This window comes from Macadamia integrifolia, chromosome 1 (assembly GCF_013358625.1).
Source record: "Macadamia integrifolia cultivar HAES 741 chromosome 1, SCU_Mint_v3, whole genome shotgun sequence".
NCBI lineage: Eukaryota > Viridiplantae > Streptophyta > Magnoliopsida > Proteales > Proteaceae > Macadamia > Macadamia integrifolia.
In genome coordinates this window covers 31,928,169-31,942,445 of record NC_056557.1, presented here as the reverse complement: position 1 = coordinate 31,942,445, position 14,277 = coordinate 31,928,169, and the positions used below count along the sequence as shown (strand labels likewise).

Sequence of the window (14,277 nt, the reverse complement as noted above, 5' to 3'; positions counted from 1 at the left end):
AGGTTGAGGGATTTGGGTGAGGTCTATAAGATGTTGACCAGTTGGTAAAGTGGGAAGGGTGCTATAAATGATGGGGATTTTCCATTTAGAGTTGAGATGGGATGAATTTATAGGGGTGGGGGGGAGGGGGCACGGTTTGATCACTTGGGGTTGTGATGATGTTGGTTATTGGATACAAGGGTTACTGGGTTGGTTAGTCAAATACATGAAGCTAGGGAAGGTATGAGTAAGGAGTTTAAATCCATTGTTTGTTTGTTTTTTTTTTTGAAACTCTATGTAGTTATTCTTCTCTCTTTTCATAACCTCTTTCTTATTTCATACATTTGTAATATCCTTATTAATTTTTGTAGTGATATCAAAGCTGAGGGAGGTGTGTCTACTTTATCAATCCTCCCAACACCAACCCATTAATGGAAAGATATAAACATGGACTTTGTCCTTGGGTTTTCAAGAACACCAAGAAGCTATCATTCAATTTTTTTTTTGTGGTAGATCAATATAAAAAATGACACATTTTAATATTTATTAAAGATAATACTGATGCCTCAAATTTTGCTTACTTATTTTTCAGACTTTGTTAGAGATTGTGGCATTCCAAGACGCTTGGTTTGTGAGCCATTTTGGGTTTAATTTGTGCCAAACTAAAATTTTCAGGTTCCCATCATTCACAAATAAATGGTCAAACTAAGGTTGTGAATATGTTACTTGGTAATTTACTTCATTACCTTGCATGGGATCATCCACACTAATGGGATCTCATTTTTTCTACAAGTAGACTTTACCCTCAATAGCTCCAAGTCCTGGTCCACTCCACTCATAGTTCTCATTTGAGAACGTTTCTAGAAGTAACCCAAACAATAACTTAGATCATGTCCCAATTCCGAATCTCATTCGAGAGATCCAAGAGTTAGTACGAACCCAACTCCAAAGAGCAAACGACAAAGAAATTTGTTGTGAACATAGCAGCAGCTGTATGCATGAGTGATAGGAGGAGAACAAGACCTGTAGCTTTGGATGACCATGTGTAATAACAGTCTTAATAGAAGGTTGTATTAGTTATAACTGTCTTAACAGAATGTCGTTGTGTTAGGAATGACTGTTAAGAGATTGATTAGAAGATTGTTAGGACAAGTAAATGGGGGCTATAAAATAGCAAACAGGGCACGATTGTATAATAAGAAAATTGCTAATCCTTTTCTCTCTCCTTCTTCCTAGTTCAATTCTTGTTCTTGTCTTCTTGGTTTCTAAAATTTGGTGTTTCTTAGCGATTCATCAGTAGCGCATGGAGAGCGCTTGGACTCCCTTCAATCCAGTGTTATGGAACAACAGAAAGCCATGTCTGAACTAATTCTTCGAGTTTCTTCGATGGATGGGCGATTAGAGCAAGCTTTCCACATGACCACTTCGTCTCCTTCGCAAGATTTTCATTCTGATTATCCCAACGATCATCATCCGCCTGGATCTCAAGTTTCTTCATGGCTTAATCAATTCCGGACATGCACGATACATCTAGATTTTCCTCGATTTGATGGCGAGGATCCGTTGGGTTGGATCTTCAAGGAAGAACGATTCTTTGATTATCACCATACAGCAGATGATCAAAGACTTCTTATATCTTAGTTCCATATTGATGGCAAGGCGCTACAGTGGTTTCAGTGGATGAGCCGCAATGGCCAATTCGACACTTGGCCGGTGTTCACAAAGGCTTTGGAACTCTGTTTTGGTCCGTCGGAATTTGAAGACCACCAAGGTGCTCTAGTTAATTTGATGCAGACATCATCAGTTTCAGAGTACCAATCGCAGTTTGAAGCCCTAGCCAATCGTACAATCGATATCTCACCCACCTTCTTGATCAGTTGTTTGGTCTCTGGTCTGCGATTGGACATCCGAAGTGAGGTATTAGCTTTGAGGCCTACATCTATGGCCCAAGCTATTGGATTAGCACGATTACAAAAGGCCAAGATTCAAGAATCTAGGCGTTCATTCTTAAAACCCAATCAGGTCAGAAGTCTGATTCTTCCTAGCCCTAACCCCAATTTTCTGATCAACTCACAACCTCATCGCATTCCTATTAAATGTCCTCCTTCGGCTGAGATGCAAGTTCGAAGAGACAAAGGGCTCTGTTACAACTGCATGAGAAATTTGCACCAGGTCATCGATGCAAATGTCGTCAATTTTTCTTGCTCACTGATGATGATGACGATGAGTTACAGTTTCAAGATTCAAGGATTGATAACACGCCGGCTAGCCCAATGGATTCTACGATGGCTGATTCTTCTCCCCATTCTGAAATTTCCTATCAAGATATGGCTGGTCATAGGTCTCCTATGACTCTTCGTCTAACAGGGTACATAGCTGGTTCTTCCATTCAGATTTTGGTGGATGGGTGTAGTACTCATAATTTTGTACAGAGCAGAGTCGCAAGGCATCTTGGTTTGGCTATTGAAGCTGCACCTACTATCACTGTTTTGGTCGGTAATGGGGATCGATTGTCCAGTGAAGGTATCGTCAAGAAATTACCAGTTCGGATCCTTAACCATTTAATTACTATTGATCTTTTAGTTCTTCCAATTTTTGGTGTGGACATGGTTTTGGGGTTTCAATGGTTAGCACAATTGGGTCCTATGTTGTTCTATTACGGTAGACTGTCTTTAGAGTTCATGGATGGTGACACAAAGATTCAGTTATTGGGTGAACTTTCACCATCTTCTCCTCAAATGGGGTACCATGCTGTCCGTCGCCTTGCTGTTACTGGGTCTTATGAAGCCTTATTTCAATTGGAAATTCAGTCAATTCCCAAGCCAACTTCTGTTTGTGAAAATGCCGAACTGAATGATCTACTTCAATCTTACAGTTCTGTCTTTGATTTTCCATCTGGGTTACCTCCTTCCCTTGTTCAAGACCATTCAAATCATCTACAACCTGGGTCCGAACCGGTAAACGTAAATCCTTACCGTTACCCTCATTTTCAAAAATCTGAAATTGAAAGATTGGTTGCTGAAATGCTGAAAGAGGGCCTAATTAGGCCAAATACTAGCTCTTTTTCTTCCCTAGTACTCCTTGTTAAAAAGAAAGATGGTACATGACGGTTTTGTGTGGATTCCAGGCCCTTAATGCTATCACGGTGTGAGACCGTTTCCCTATTCCAATAGTGGATGAGCTCCTCGATGAACTCCATGGTGCCAGGTTCTTTTCCAAACTGGATCTTCGTGCAGGATATCACCAAATCAGAGTTCGATCATCAGATGTCCATAAGACAGCATTTCGCACCCACGATGGCCATTTTGAATTTCTGGTCATGTCGTTCGGTCTCACAAACGCTCCTTCCACCTTCCAAGCCACTATGAATTCTCTGTTTTGGCCATTCTTACGTAAGTTTGTTCTTATTTTCTTTGATGATGTGTTGGTCTACAGTAAGTCCTGGACTACCCATCTAACCCATTTAAAAGAAGTCTTGCATGTTTTGGGCCACCATGCATTCTATGCTAAAAGATCAAAGTGTTCTTTTGGGCAATCATCGATTGAGTACTTAGGCCATATAGTTTCAGCTCAAGGGATCGAAATGGATAAGAATAAAATTTCTGCAATGTTAGAATGGCCTATTCCTCGATCACTTAAAGCCTAGCGGGGATTCTTAGGTCTTACCGCTTACTATAGGCGTTTTATGAGAAACTATGCCAGCATTGCTGCTCCTAAACAGAACTTCTTAAGAAAGGTGCTTTTACTTGGTCTACTACTGCTCAAGAGGCCTTTGAAAAGTTACAACAGGCCATGACGAAAGCTCCAGTTTTGGCTCTGCCAAATTTTTCGATACCATTTATGGTTGAAATTGACCTTTTCGGGTTTGGTATTGGTGCTATACTGTCACAAGACAACCACCCCATTGCAGGAAATAATCCAATAAAATGCAAGTAGCTTCCACCTATGTTCGTGAAATGTATGCTATTACGGAGGCGGTTGTTAAGTGGCATCAATATTTGCTTGGTCAAAAATTTTATATTCAAACTGATCAAATAAGTTTGAAAGGGTTAAGCATACAATCCAAACTCCAGAACAACAACAGTGGTTCTCAAAACTTTTGGGCTTTGTTTTTGGGATCTCAAATTGACCCGCAAAGAAAATGTGGTGGCTGATACTCTCTCTCATGCACCTCTAGAGTTTATGGGCTTCCTTCCATTTTCAACTCCATCATTTGATTTTTTGGCTCAGCTACGTTCAGAAGTCCTCTCAAGCTCTGAACTTCAAGATATTTGCACTGGCTTCGCAACTGACCTCTCTTCTTATCATGTGTATTTTTCCATGATGGCTTACTGTACTACAAAAATCGATTGGTGCTAGTAGCTGATTCCTTCCTCCGCGATATGTTTCTTCAAGAATTTCATTCCTCTCCTACTGGGGGGCATCCTGGTTTTCTACGCACATATGCTCGCATAACAGCAAATGTTTTTTAAATGTTTTTTGGAAAGGCATGCGGTCTTATGTCACACAATTTGTTGCCCATTGCTCAATTTGCCAGCAGATTAAATCTTTGAACACATCTCCAGCGGGTCTCTTACAACCTCTGCCCATTCCAGAGCGTGTTTGGGAAGATATTGCTATGGATTTCATAACGGGTCTCCCGAATTCAGGTGGTAAGACTGCGATTTTTGTGGTTGTCGATCGATTGACCAAATATGGTCATTTTAGTGCTCTGCCTAGTAATTTCACTAGTCATAAAGTGGCAGCAGTGTTTGCATCCGATATTGTGCGGCTTCATGGTCTCCCACGCTCCATTGTCAGTGATAGTGATCCATGGTTTCTTAGTACCTTTTGGAAAGAGCTATTCAGACTTCAAGGCACCACACTTTCCATGAGTAGTGCCTATCAGGGTGAACGACTCAGGGATTGAAGGCAACTTCTCAATCTGCCCCCGGCAGCTGATATTAGGTCTTTGAACGGCATGGTGCCCCCGGTTGGTTCCCGATTGAGTGGACTTAGGGCATGAAGGGTTGTGGTGTCGCTGGAAAGAGTGGAAAGACAAGGAAAAGACAAGGAAATGATCATTATTCCTCTTCTATAAATATCCAAATTTTGATGCCTAATACCCTATTGATAGTTCGAACGGTATAGGAACAATAATCAAGTTTAGCTTGAATGGTTTGTAGGGGAACCCTGCAATTCCAAATATCTTATTTGATTATTTCAATTTAATTTTAATTGGAATTCCTTTATATATAGGTTTTTAGTCTAGAAATTTTTTTATTTGTATGAAAACAAGAGAGTTTTCCCCCAGTCATATGGCCAGACAGAGGCGTTAAATCGTTGTTTAGAAATGTATTTGAGGAGTTTTGTTTTAGACGAACCCAATCAATGGGTCAAATTTTTGTCGTGGGTTGAGTATTGGTATAATACGTCTTTCCATACGGCAGCGAGCATGACACCTTTTCAAGCTTTGTATGGTCGCCCCCCACCTAGTATTGTACACTACATCCTGGGTTCATTCCTCAATGAGACTGTCGACCAAGATCTTCAAACCAGAGATGGTGTCTTGCAACGGCTCAAACGCGAATGAAAAATCAGGCGGATAAACACAAGGTGGACAAACAATTTGAGCCAGGTGATTGGGTATTTGTTAAACTACAGCCTTATCACCAACAGTCTGTTGCTTTGCAGCTCAATCAGAAACTTGGTCGACGTTTTTTTGGGCCAGTCAAAGTGCTGGAACGAGTGGGGAAGGTAGCATATAAACTTGAGTTGCCAGAGACTCTACGTATTTATCCTGTATTTCACATTTCCATCCTCAAGAAATGTGTGGGTAATTCGGTGAATCAAACGGTTCCATTACCACTTGTGCAATCTGCTGGTGACATTGTTGCTCAACCGATTTCTGTTCTGAACTACAGTCATCTTCGGCGGCAAGGCAATTGGGTTCCTCAGGCATTGTTACAGTGGGAGGGACTTCCATTGGAGGAGGCTTCTTGGGAGGGTGTCCTTGTTTTGCGCCAGTTGTTTCCCCACTTGAACCTTGAGGACAAGGTTTTTTGTGAAGAGGACGGTAATGTTGTGAACACAGCAGCAGCTGTACGCAGGAGTGATAGGAGGAGAACAAGACCTGTAGCTTTGGATGACTATGTGTAATAACAGTCTTAACAGAAGGTTGTATTAGTTATAACTGTCTTAACATAATGTCGTTGTGTTAGGATTGACTGTTAAGAGATTGATTAGAAGATTGTTAGGACAAGTTAATGGGGGATATAAAATAGCAAACAGGGCACAATTGTATAATAAGAAAATTGCTAATTCTTTTCTCTCTTCTTCTTCCTAGGAGGTTGCTACCCTCGAAGCAGCAGAGTTCTTTCTTGTGTGTTCAATTGATTGGTTGCATCAATGGTGGTGGATATGTTTGATTCAAGATCCTTCACCACTTGAGATGGCACACGCATTCAATATCTTGTTCGATGAATCAAAGGGAAATAAAAGTTCCAAATATACTTGATTCAATGGTTTCCAAAATCTGGGATCACCAGAATCGGATTGATATCAGGTAAGGCCATTCCCTATACCATTTCAATCCATTCTGATCCACCGATAAGATATAAAGGTAAAATAGTCCAAAAAATTAATTTAAAGAAAAGGATAAATTCATGGGATCCAATCGATACCAATTCGATCCGTAATCACAAGACAATCCTGAGTTTTAAAACCTTGCTGTTAAGAATGGACCACTAGAAATCTTAAAGAGGACAGGAGGATCTTAGGATGCCGCTAAGAAGCAAAGAATGGAGATACATTTTTGTATCCTAAGTATAGCATTGCATTTAAAGTTTAGGGGGTGGGATTTACAAATTTTCTTTTACTATGTTTTTAATTTTTTTATATTTTGGTGAAGTTCTTTTATTATGTTGTATGCACTATTAACTGAGGGAAGAAAAGAGAGTAGGGTTTGGGGCACCACAGTATCATAAATACACCGATTTGGGGATTTTTCTGTAGCACAGAGGTTGTGTTTGGTATGCATTTTCGGAATATATTATGCATTTTGAAGTGAGTAAATAGAGAATAATCAGGTTTCTTTCTAGACCCAAATTTCCATTTTTTCATTGGATTTCTTTTCTTTTTCCTTTTTTCTTTTTGAATTATGATGCATTATTTTCCTTTTAGAAGAGTATACAATTTTCATTAACTGTATCAAGTGACCAATCAGTTCTGACTTTGTGAAGAATTCTTTTAGGTGAACAGAGTAATACAAGTTATTGGTACCTTTTGAAAGCAAATGACCCTCTAATTATGTTATGGACAAAGTTTTCCTTCACCTGTGGCTGAATAATGGGATGGTCTAGATGTGACCCCCCCCCCCCCCCCCCCAATCACTCCCCACCTCTCTCCCCCCTGTTGTATTTGGTTGCGATGGACCACAGTGAATGGATGGCCTAAGGAAAATCAGAGGAGTATGAACATGTTGGAAGAAGAATCTGCTCCATTGTTTGCAGAAACCACCAGAGGAGTATGGATTCTTAAGCTGCTAACTACAAGGTAAGTACATTAAACTCAGATTCTTTCTATAACATTGCACAAGAAAATATTCAAATTGCTTGGATTTTCCTCTTGTTATCGATCTGCACTTCATGGTTGTCGACTTGACTAGGCACACCCATCTCTTGACTTGGCACACAATGGGCAATGTTATATGAGGAGCAAAGTTAATGAAGGGAAAATTGGAAGCTCTGAACATGTCAAGTGTGTTACTTACAATTACCCAAGGTGACAAAGACCTGGTGGTTCCTTTTGAGCGTAGCCAAAACGTAAAGCTTAAAGCTCAAGTCTTCATTTCAAGAATTGCTCTGCCCTGCAACCATAAAAAATGATGCCAGAACTACATCACAGGCTTGGTAATTTGATCAGTCCTGATGAATTTCGGGTTTTGGGAAAGAGTAGTTGCTACTTACATGGATTGCAAGAAGGGAAATGAGAAATTAATTCATTTTATTAGGACTTTTTGGGTTCAATGACCCAATCTATCCCTACTCCATTATCTTATGGACTGGCAAATACAAGCACGATCACTTGGTAAACATTTTTGAACTGAAAAGAAAGAACTGAGGACAACAACATTGGACCACAAACAGAAACCAAAAGTTCAGAAGAAACGCCTTTCTGTTTACATTAAAGATCAAAATTTGCTTTAAGAATCACATTTCTGTAGCAGTAACTTTGCATGATTTATCTGACTTGCAACAACCATCCAATAAAAGGATGGGACGCGTGGAGTGACCCATTGGGATTAATTCACATTTCACCAAAAATTCCTTGGAACAGCTATTGGATCCCTCTTCCTCCTGCCTGTATGCTGAGAGAATCGTTTTGACTTATGTAACTCTAATCGGATAGAAGGCACCTTACGGGCAACTGTCTGCCAGATCATTTGTACAGCATCATCCTCATGAGAAGGGTACTGGAACTCAAAGAACTTTTCAACCTGTTTCAGCCTCTTCCACATTCTTGTCCATTTTTCCTTCTTGATACTCCTGATCAACTTGATGAGATAATTCTCTTTGACAGCATCTGATGCAGGTACAAAGATGCAGAACTCAGAGTAGTCAAGGACATCCTCATAAGGGAGTTCGATTTGATCACTGATAATGACAGGGACACAGTGGCTAGCAATGGCATCAAACAGGCGATTTGATGATGGGGTATCACCAGCAATGTTGAGGCAGAACTTTGATGAGTGCATCCCCTTGCTAGCTTTATTGATTCCACCCTTATTAACGCTCCCAAATGAGAAGTGCACATCTTTTTCATCTTTCAAAAGATAAAACAGTTCTTGTCGAACGTATCCACCCTGAAGATGACAAAGTCAAATAAAATAAACTAAGAATAGATATAGCAGCAGGAACATTCCAAAGTACTGGATACAGTTTAAGCATAATCTAAAAATGGGATTTCAGAGAACAAAGCACAAATGCAAAAGATAAGGACCTTCCTTTGAAAGTCTAGATAGGCAAACTAATAAGCGAATAATCACCCTTGTATACTATCAGGTTACCATGAAAACAATATAAACAGATATATTTGGGTTCTCGAAACCTATATATATATATATATATATATATATGGATTAGCCAATTTTGTTCATTGGTCTAGGGCAGGACCCAGTTGAATAATGATGCCTCAGTTGTGCATTTGCACATGTAGCAGTTGCTGCTCTTGAGTAAACCCCCTCCCCCAAAGAGAAAGTTGGCTCTCTAGATTTTCAAAATAAATGGAAAGCAATCAACAGAAAACTATTGAGTCCCACAAATAACATTAGATTGAACAATATACAACTAGGCTGTGGGAAGATAACTTGCAAAACAGGATGTCTGATATGGTTATTATGTAGTTATTATATCCATGAACTCACTGATCACTCTATAACATCAGAAAATTTCTGGGCATTGACAATGCTTATGTTTAAATTGAATAAAATTCTATTAAATTGAAGAGTCTGTGTGGAACTGGCATTATAGAAGTAGCTCCTCTAGGAAGATAATAAACGTTCATCTCAAAACACTAAATGTGAAACTATATGACATGATTTTTTTAAGAAAATGATTCAACAATTTTCATCCTGAAACATAGTAAAACACCAAAATCGGATATGAATACTAGGTGTCCAAATTTTAAAACAGTCCTGGATTGGTCGCTAAACTCATAACTCAGCCAGGTCAATTGTTCCCAATCAGATGTTGAGGGTGATCTTCCCTCTGGATCAAAAGCTTTGATTTGGAAGACAGAAATAGGATGAAAACAAAAAGAAAAAGTTCACAAATCAACAGAAAGATCCAACCATTTGCATCATATTTTTTAGGAGGGTATGGCCATTAGATTCCTTGTCCAACAAGAAGCTCAAAAGGTGCAGGGTAGGCTTCCGAGTTTCATCATCAATGACATCTCAATTTGTCATTTTAGGATGATCTTAACATCAGCATCATATCATAGATGGTGAATTTCTTCATAACTTAGATACTAGACTGGAAACAGGATTGTTGCAGAAATAATTAAGGACTAGGTTGGAAGAACAAGAGAGATAGAAGCATGAGAAAGGTAAAAGGGTTGCATACTAGGGAATTTTAAAGTCCTGTTTATATAATATGGAATCTAGAATTTGAAGTATATCAAAGTTAAAATTTAAGAAAGTAAAATATTTACAGTTGGTGAAGACCTAGGAAAGACTAAGCAGAATTTCAGGAACACCGGAGAAAATCATAAATGGTATGTGGTAATGGTACCAACATGGTGGAAGAAACTGGGTAGGACCAGGCATAGCTCATCCTTAAATATTTCAAACAGAGATGGAGCCTCCACTTCATGTATTGTTGTGAGGGATTTGATGTGTTGGGTCCTGCTCACTTTTATCTACAATGCACTAACTATGCATGTGACTGAATATATGAAGATAGGTTAAGTTGACACCAGGTAAATAGAGTTTCTGTGGTACTCACAGACAGACCCAGGACATATCTGATGCAGGGCTAAGGTAGCCTGGTAAAACCTAACCTAGATAAAAGAATATAAGGCTTTTAACCTCCTGCTTGCATTGCAGGAGACTAATGAGTTGACCAGGCTCAATCCACAGTTTGCACCTTTCAGCAATCATTTGAACATTAATCTATATGACAAGCTTGCCTTTGAAACAGTGAACTTGATGCCTATCTGGGATAGGAAACAAAAACCTGCATCCAAGCACACCCTGCTAATGATGTATGAGCTCTCAAGGAATCTGATATGTTGGAGTAACCAGGTGATTGGAGAGAAACGAACAATCTCAGCTCGTTCTTGATAGAGTTCTTGGTCATGGAGAAATATTTGATAACACTATATATCAAGTTGCAATGCTGAACCAGTATTTTGATATTCTACATTACTCCTTGGAGTTCATTGTTTTAATATGGAAAAAGCAAGTATCTTTACAAAAAGTTGTTGTAAAATTTACAGGAAGACCATATTTCTTCTTCATTCATACAAGAAGAACCACAAATTAAGAACAGAACAATGTAATTAAGAGTTGAGAAAAATGTGATAAAACAGTACTGTGAATACTCAAAAATGAATAAACTAAAAAATTAGCATAAAGAGGAAGAACCTAGGTTATACAGTAAGCAAATAACTGGGTATAAGATAGGATGCTCTACAGAGAGAGAGAAGGTGCATACATCTTTCCTGTATATGGCTCCTTGGAAATACAGCAAAGTTGGACGATCATCAAAGCTAGATGAGTCATTGACAAAGGTTCTGATAATGTGTTTGTAAGGTGCGATCACATCTTTTTGAACATTAGCTATGGTTGGAGGGTATCTCCCAAAATCTGAAAGTATGAACATAGCAGGCCATAGCTTCATCCTTGCATCTAACATGCTATTTGGATGATGGGCCATGATTATATGGTCGCGTCCCCCTGATCTCTTCCACTCCTCTTGGGCTGCTAAAAACTTCACCAGCTTCTCTTGTAACAAGTAGTTCCTATTCTTTTCATGTGGCTGAGGTTTGGAATATCTGTTATAGCTCAAGGAGGAGAAAAATGGAACAAATATAACATCTGCTTCACTTGAGTTGTGCATTCTCACAGCACTACGGGTACCAGTTGAGTCGGGAAATGTTGATGAGAGGAGATCTAAAGTCAACCAATATTCTATACTGTGTTGCAAGTTCAAACCTCCTGGATAATCAGGTATTTTGGTTTTAAGATCTGGCCACACACCATTCCCTTCAGGTTTCCAATCCAAAAGCCCAAAGTGGAATTCAGGTGGTAAGTCATACATAAAAACCTTGACTACCCTATTTGGATTGCACTTCATAAATTCTTTATCTTGAGGTGCTTCCTCCTTGCAATTCACAGAACCTGACATATTGGGTACTGAAGGTTGGATGTCATCCTGATTTCGGGGTTGTGTATTTTTATTGTCAATCACTGCAAATAGCCTGGAATTGGGTGAGCTGCTGAGGTCAATGGAGTGAGGGTGGCTAGTGGAATGCAAGACAGAGAACCAAGAGAAGATGAAGAAGAAAGAGGCAATTGTGAACACAAAAAACAGAGAAGATCGACAAATAATGCTACCGAAGGGAGGATTCCTCTCGGCCATTGTAATACTAATATAGGGGAGTCACAAGTTGTTGTCAACTGTTTGTATTCCTAAAAGAAGAAAAAATGGAGAAGGCACACATAAGGAGAGGAAACAAAACTCAATTACCAGTGATTTGGATGATTAGTTTCAAAACAAAAATCAGCCCTGAACTCTTTTCCTACTGAGAGAATAAAAAGTACTCCATGAACAGAAAATAGAAATAAAGGAAGTTTAAATGAAAAACAGAGAAGGTTCTATGCTTTTCCCTGTAAAAGATCAAATAGCTACCAGCGAACCCTGTTCATCCTGCATCCCATGTACTCAAATCCTCCATAAATCATGGCTCTGAAAAATCACTGATTCCCATTGCCAAAAGAGATTTTTCAAATTATCTCAATGCATCCAAGAAAAGGAATGTATTCAAAATGGCTGAAGAAACCATCAACCACCACAATTTCCCAGTTTGAACCAAATCATTCACTTCTATGTTTCAATAAATAATATTAAGAAATATCCAGCAAAGCAAACGAATCACCAAAAGGAACTCCATAAACCAATCTCATCAACCCATCAACAACAACCAAGAAAGAACATGAAAAACAAGAGAAAAATCAAGAACAAACAGTAGTAACGGCAGCTGAGTTTGATTGATGGTTAAAGAGTGAAAGGAGCGAAATGGGTAAATCTGAAAATGTTCGTTTGTACCGTTGGAGAGAGAAGGGAGACGCGAACCGAAGCTCTGATTGTGATTGCAGCTCACTGCAAGCGTGGGCTTCGGGTTTAATACTTTGGAAGCGGGCTCGTCGCTATGTTCTTGGCTTTTACTATTTTTGTATGGAGGGAAACTAAAACAGCGGCGTGGGGGCCAATGGATACACAAGCCTAGGCATCCATCAGGTAGGAAGAGGGTGGTCATTTCACCTCCCCTGCATGTGGGTGCAAGAGCACAAGACTGGGTAACATTCTCTTGTGCTTCCTGTCTGTGTCTTTGCCTGTGCCTCTCTCTCTCTCTCTCTCTCTCTCCTCTAAAATGTGGCATCTCTAGCAGTGCTACGTTATTTTTCAGACAAAATTTGGCTGCTACCAAGTCCCAGCTACTAGACTGACAACAAAGAAATGGAATCTGGAAGGGTAGTTTTGAAAATAAAACCTAGGATTTGCCAACTCAAAGGGGAAGTGAATTGTTCAATTTCCTTGGCTGTGTGCATGAATAGCAGCGAAATTTTTTTCTTATGCCAAAGCTCGTAAGAAAGAGAGATTCAAGCTGTTCGGTCAAACAAGCTGAGTGAAATGGTCAAAAGATTCTGACTAGACATGGCTCTACGGCTTGTTTGATTTGAATCTCTCTCTCTCTCCCCCTCCCCCCTCTATAACAGTTCCCATGTAATAACTTACTTAATTAGCAATAAACTTCCAAACTAGGGGAGGGTGGAACTTGGAGGCTCAAATCTTTCTCCAACTTATAATTTGATATGTGGCAGAGTAGCTAAAATATTGGGATTCTTACACGGGAGTTGTAATAAACTAAGATGGTATTGTCTGAAAGTCTCGAGGTGCTATATCATCTTGTCTCAGCCTCTCCTAGGGAAGATGTTTGATTTAGATGTAACCTTTAGATGTAACCTACTCAAGACATGATCCGAGTTTGGCTGACTAAACCAATGCTGTAGTAACTATTTCCTAGGATATATCAGATTCAGTGACGGCCTTATAGGCTTTTTAGGGTTTGCTAATTGAAATGGCAATCTTTTACCAAAAAAATAATTTAAATGGCAATCAACTAGGTAGAAAAGGAAGATGCTATGATCCATACATGGAATAGGAGAATAGATCACGATGATTGATGGAGATATTTATATAAAATTATGGAAAAAAGAATTATGTTCGTTTACTTGTTTTTATATTTAGACGTAGGTCGATGCAAAAAGATGCCTTCGCCCCAGCTCATATGCCTTCGCATAGTCTTCTATTAGTTTGTACACTAATGCAGTAACCATGCAAGAGGACAGGGTCCTCCTGTCTAAAATTTATAAGGTGATGACGGTTTCAAGACTCTTTTAAGTTTTGTTTCATATCTAACTCAATGTTGGGGTATAGATTCCTATTCCCAATCCATTATTGAAAAATGTAGCCAAACTGATTTCTTCATTTCTAAGAAAAAATTACAAAAGTAGTGGGTCAATATTATGGAGGA

The 14,277-nt window shown here is 39.2% G+C and overlaps 2 protein-coding genes across 2 annotated transcripts; one reads left to right on the top strand and one right to left on the bottom strand.

The window, feature by feature from the left end:
- The first annotated feature begins 989 nt into the window (after positions 1–989).
- Positions 990–6,220, top strand: LOC122074594. The gene is made up of 2 exons (XM_042639489.1): positions 990–2,936; positions 3,107–6,220. Exons 1-2 carry the CDS (start codon positions 2,253–2,255, stop codon positions 3,128–3,130), a joined length of 708 nt encoding a protein of 235 aa, XP_042495423.1. The 5' UTR covers positions 990–2,252; the 3' UTR covers positions 3,131–6,220.
- A 1,938-nt stretch (positions 6,221–8,158) lies between these two features.
- LOC122076564 (probable arabinosyltransferase ARAD1) lies at positions 8,159–12,652 on the bottom strand. Its single transcript, XM_042641964.1, has 2 exons — positions 11,175–12,652; positions 8,159–8,821 (listed from the first exon to the last, which is right to left on the bottom strand). Exons 1-2 carry the CDS (start codon positions 12,099–12,101, stop codon positions 8,273–8,275), a joined length of 1,476 nt encoding a protein of 491 aa, XP_042497898.1. The 5' UTR covers positions 12,102–12,652; the 3' UTR covers positions 8,159–8,272.
- Between the last annotated feature and the right edge of the window lie 1,625 nt (positions 12,653–14,277).

Coding starts and splice junctions, on each gene's coding strand:
- LOC122074594 (XM_042639489.1), top strand. CDS start 2,253: ATGGATTCTACGATGGCTGATTCTTCTCCCCATTCTGAAATTTCCTAT. Junction 2,937..3,106: donor TACAACCTGGGTCCGAACCG/GTAAACGTAAAT, acceptor TGTGGATTCCAG/GCCCTTAATGCTATCACGGT.
- LOC122076564 (XM_042641964.1), bottom strand. CDS start 12,101: ATGGCCGAGAGGAATCCTCCCTTCGGTAGCATTATTTGTCGATCTTCT. Junction 8,822..11,174: donor GAGCCATATACAGGAAAGAT/GTATGCACCTTC, acceptor TGTCATCTTCAG/GGTGGATACGTTCGACAAGA.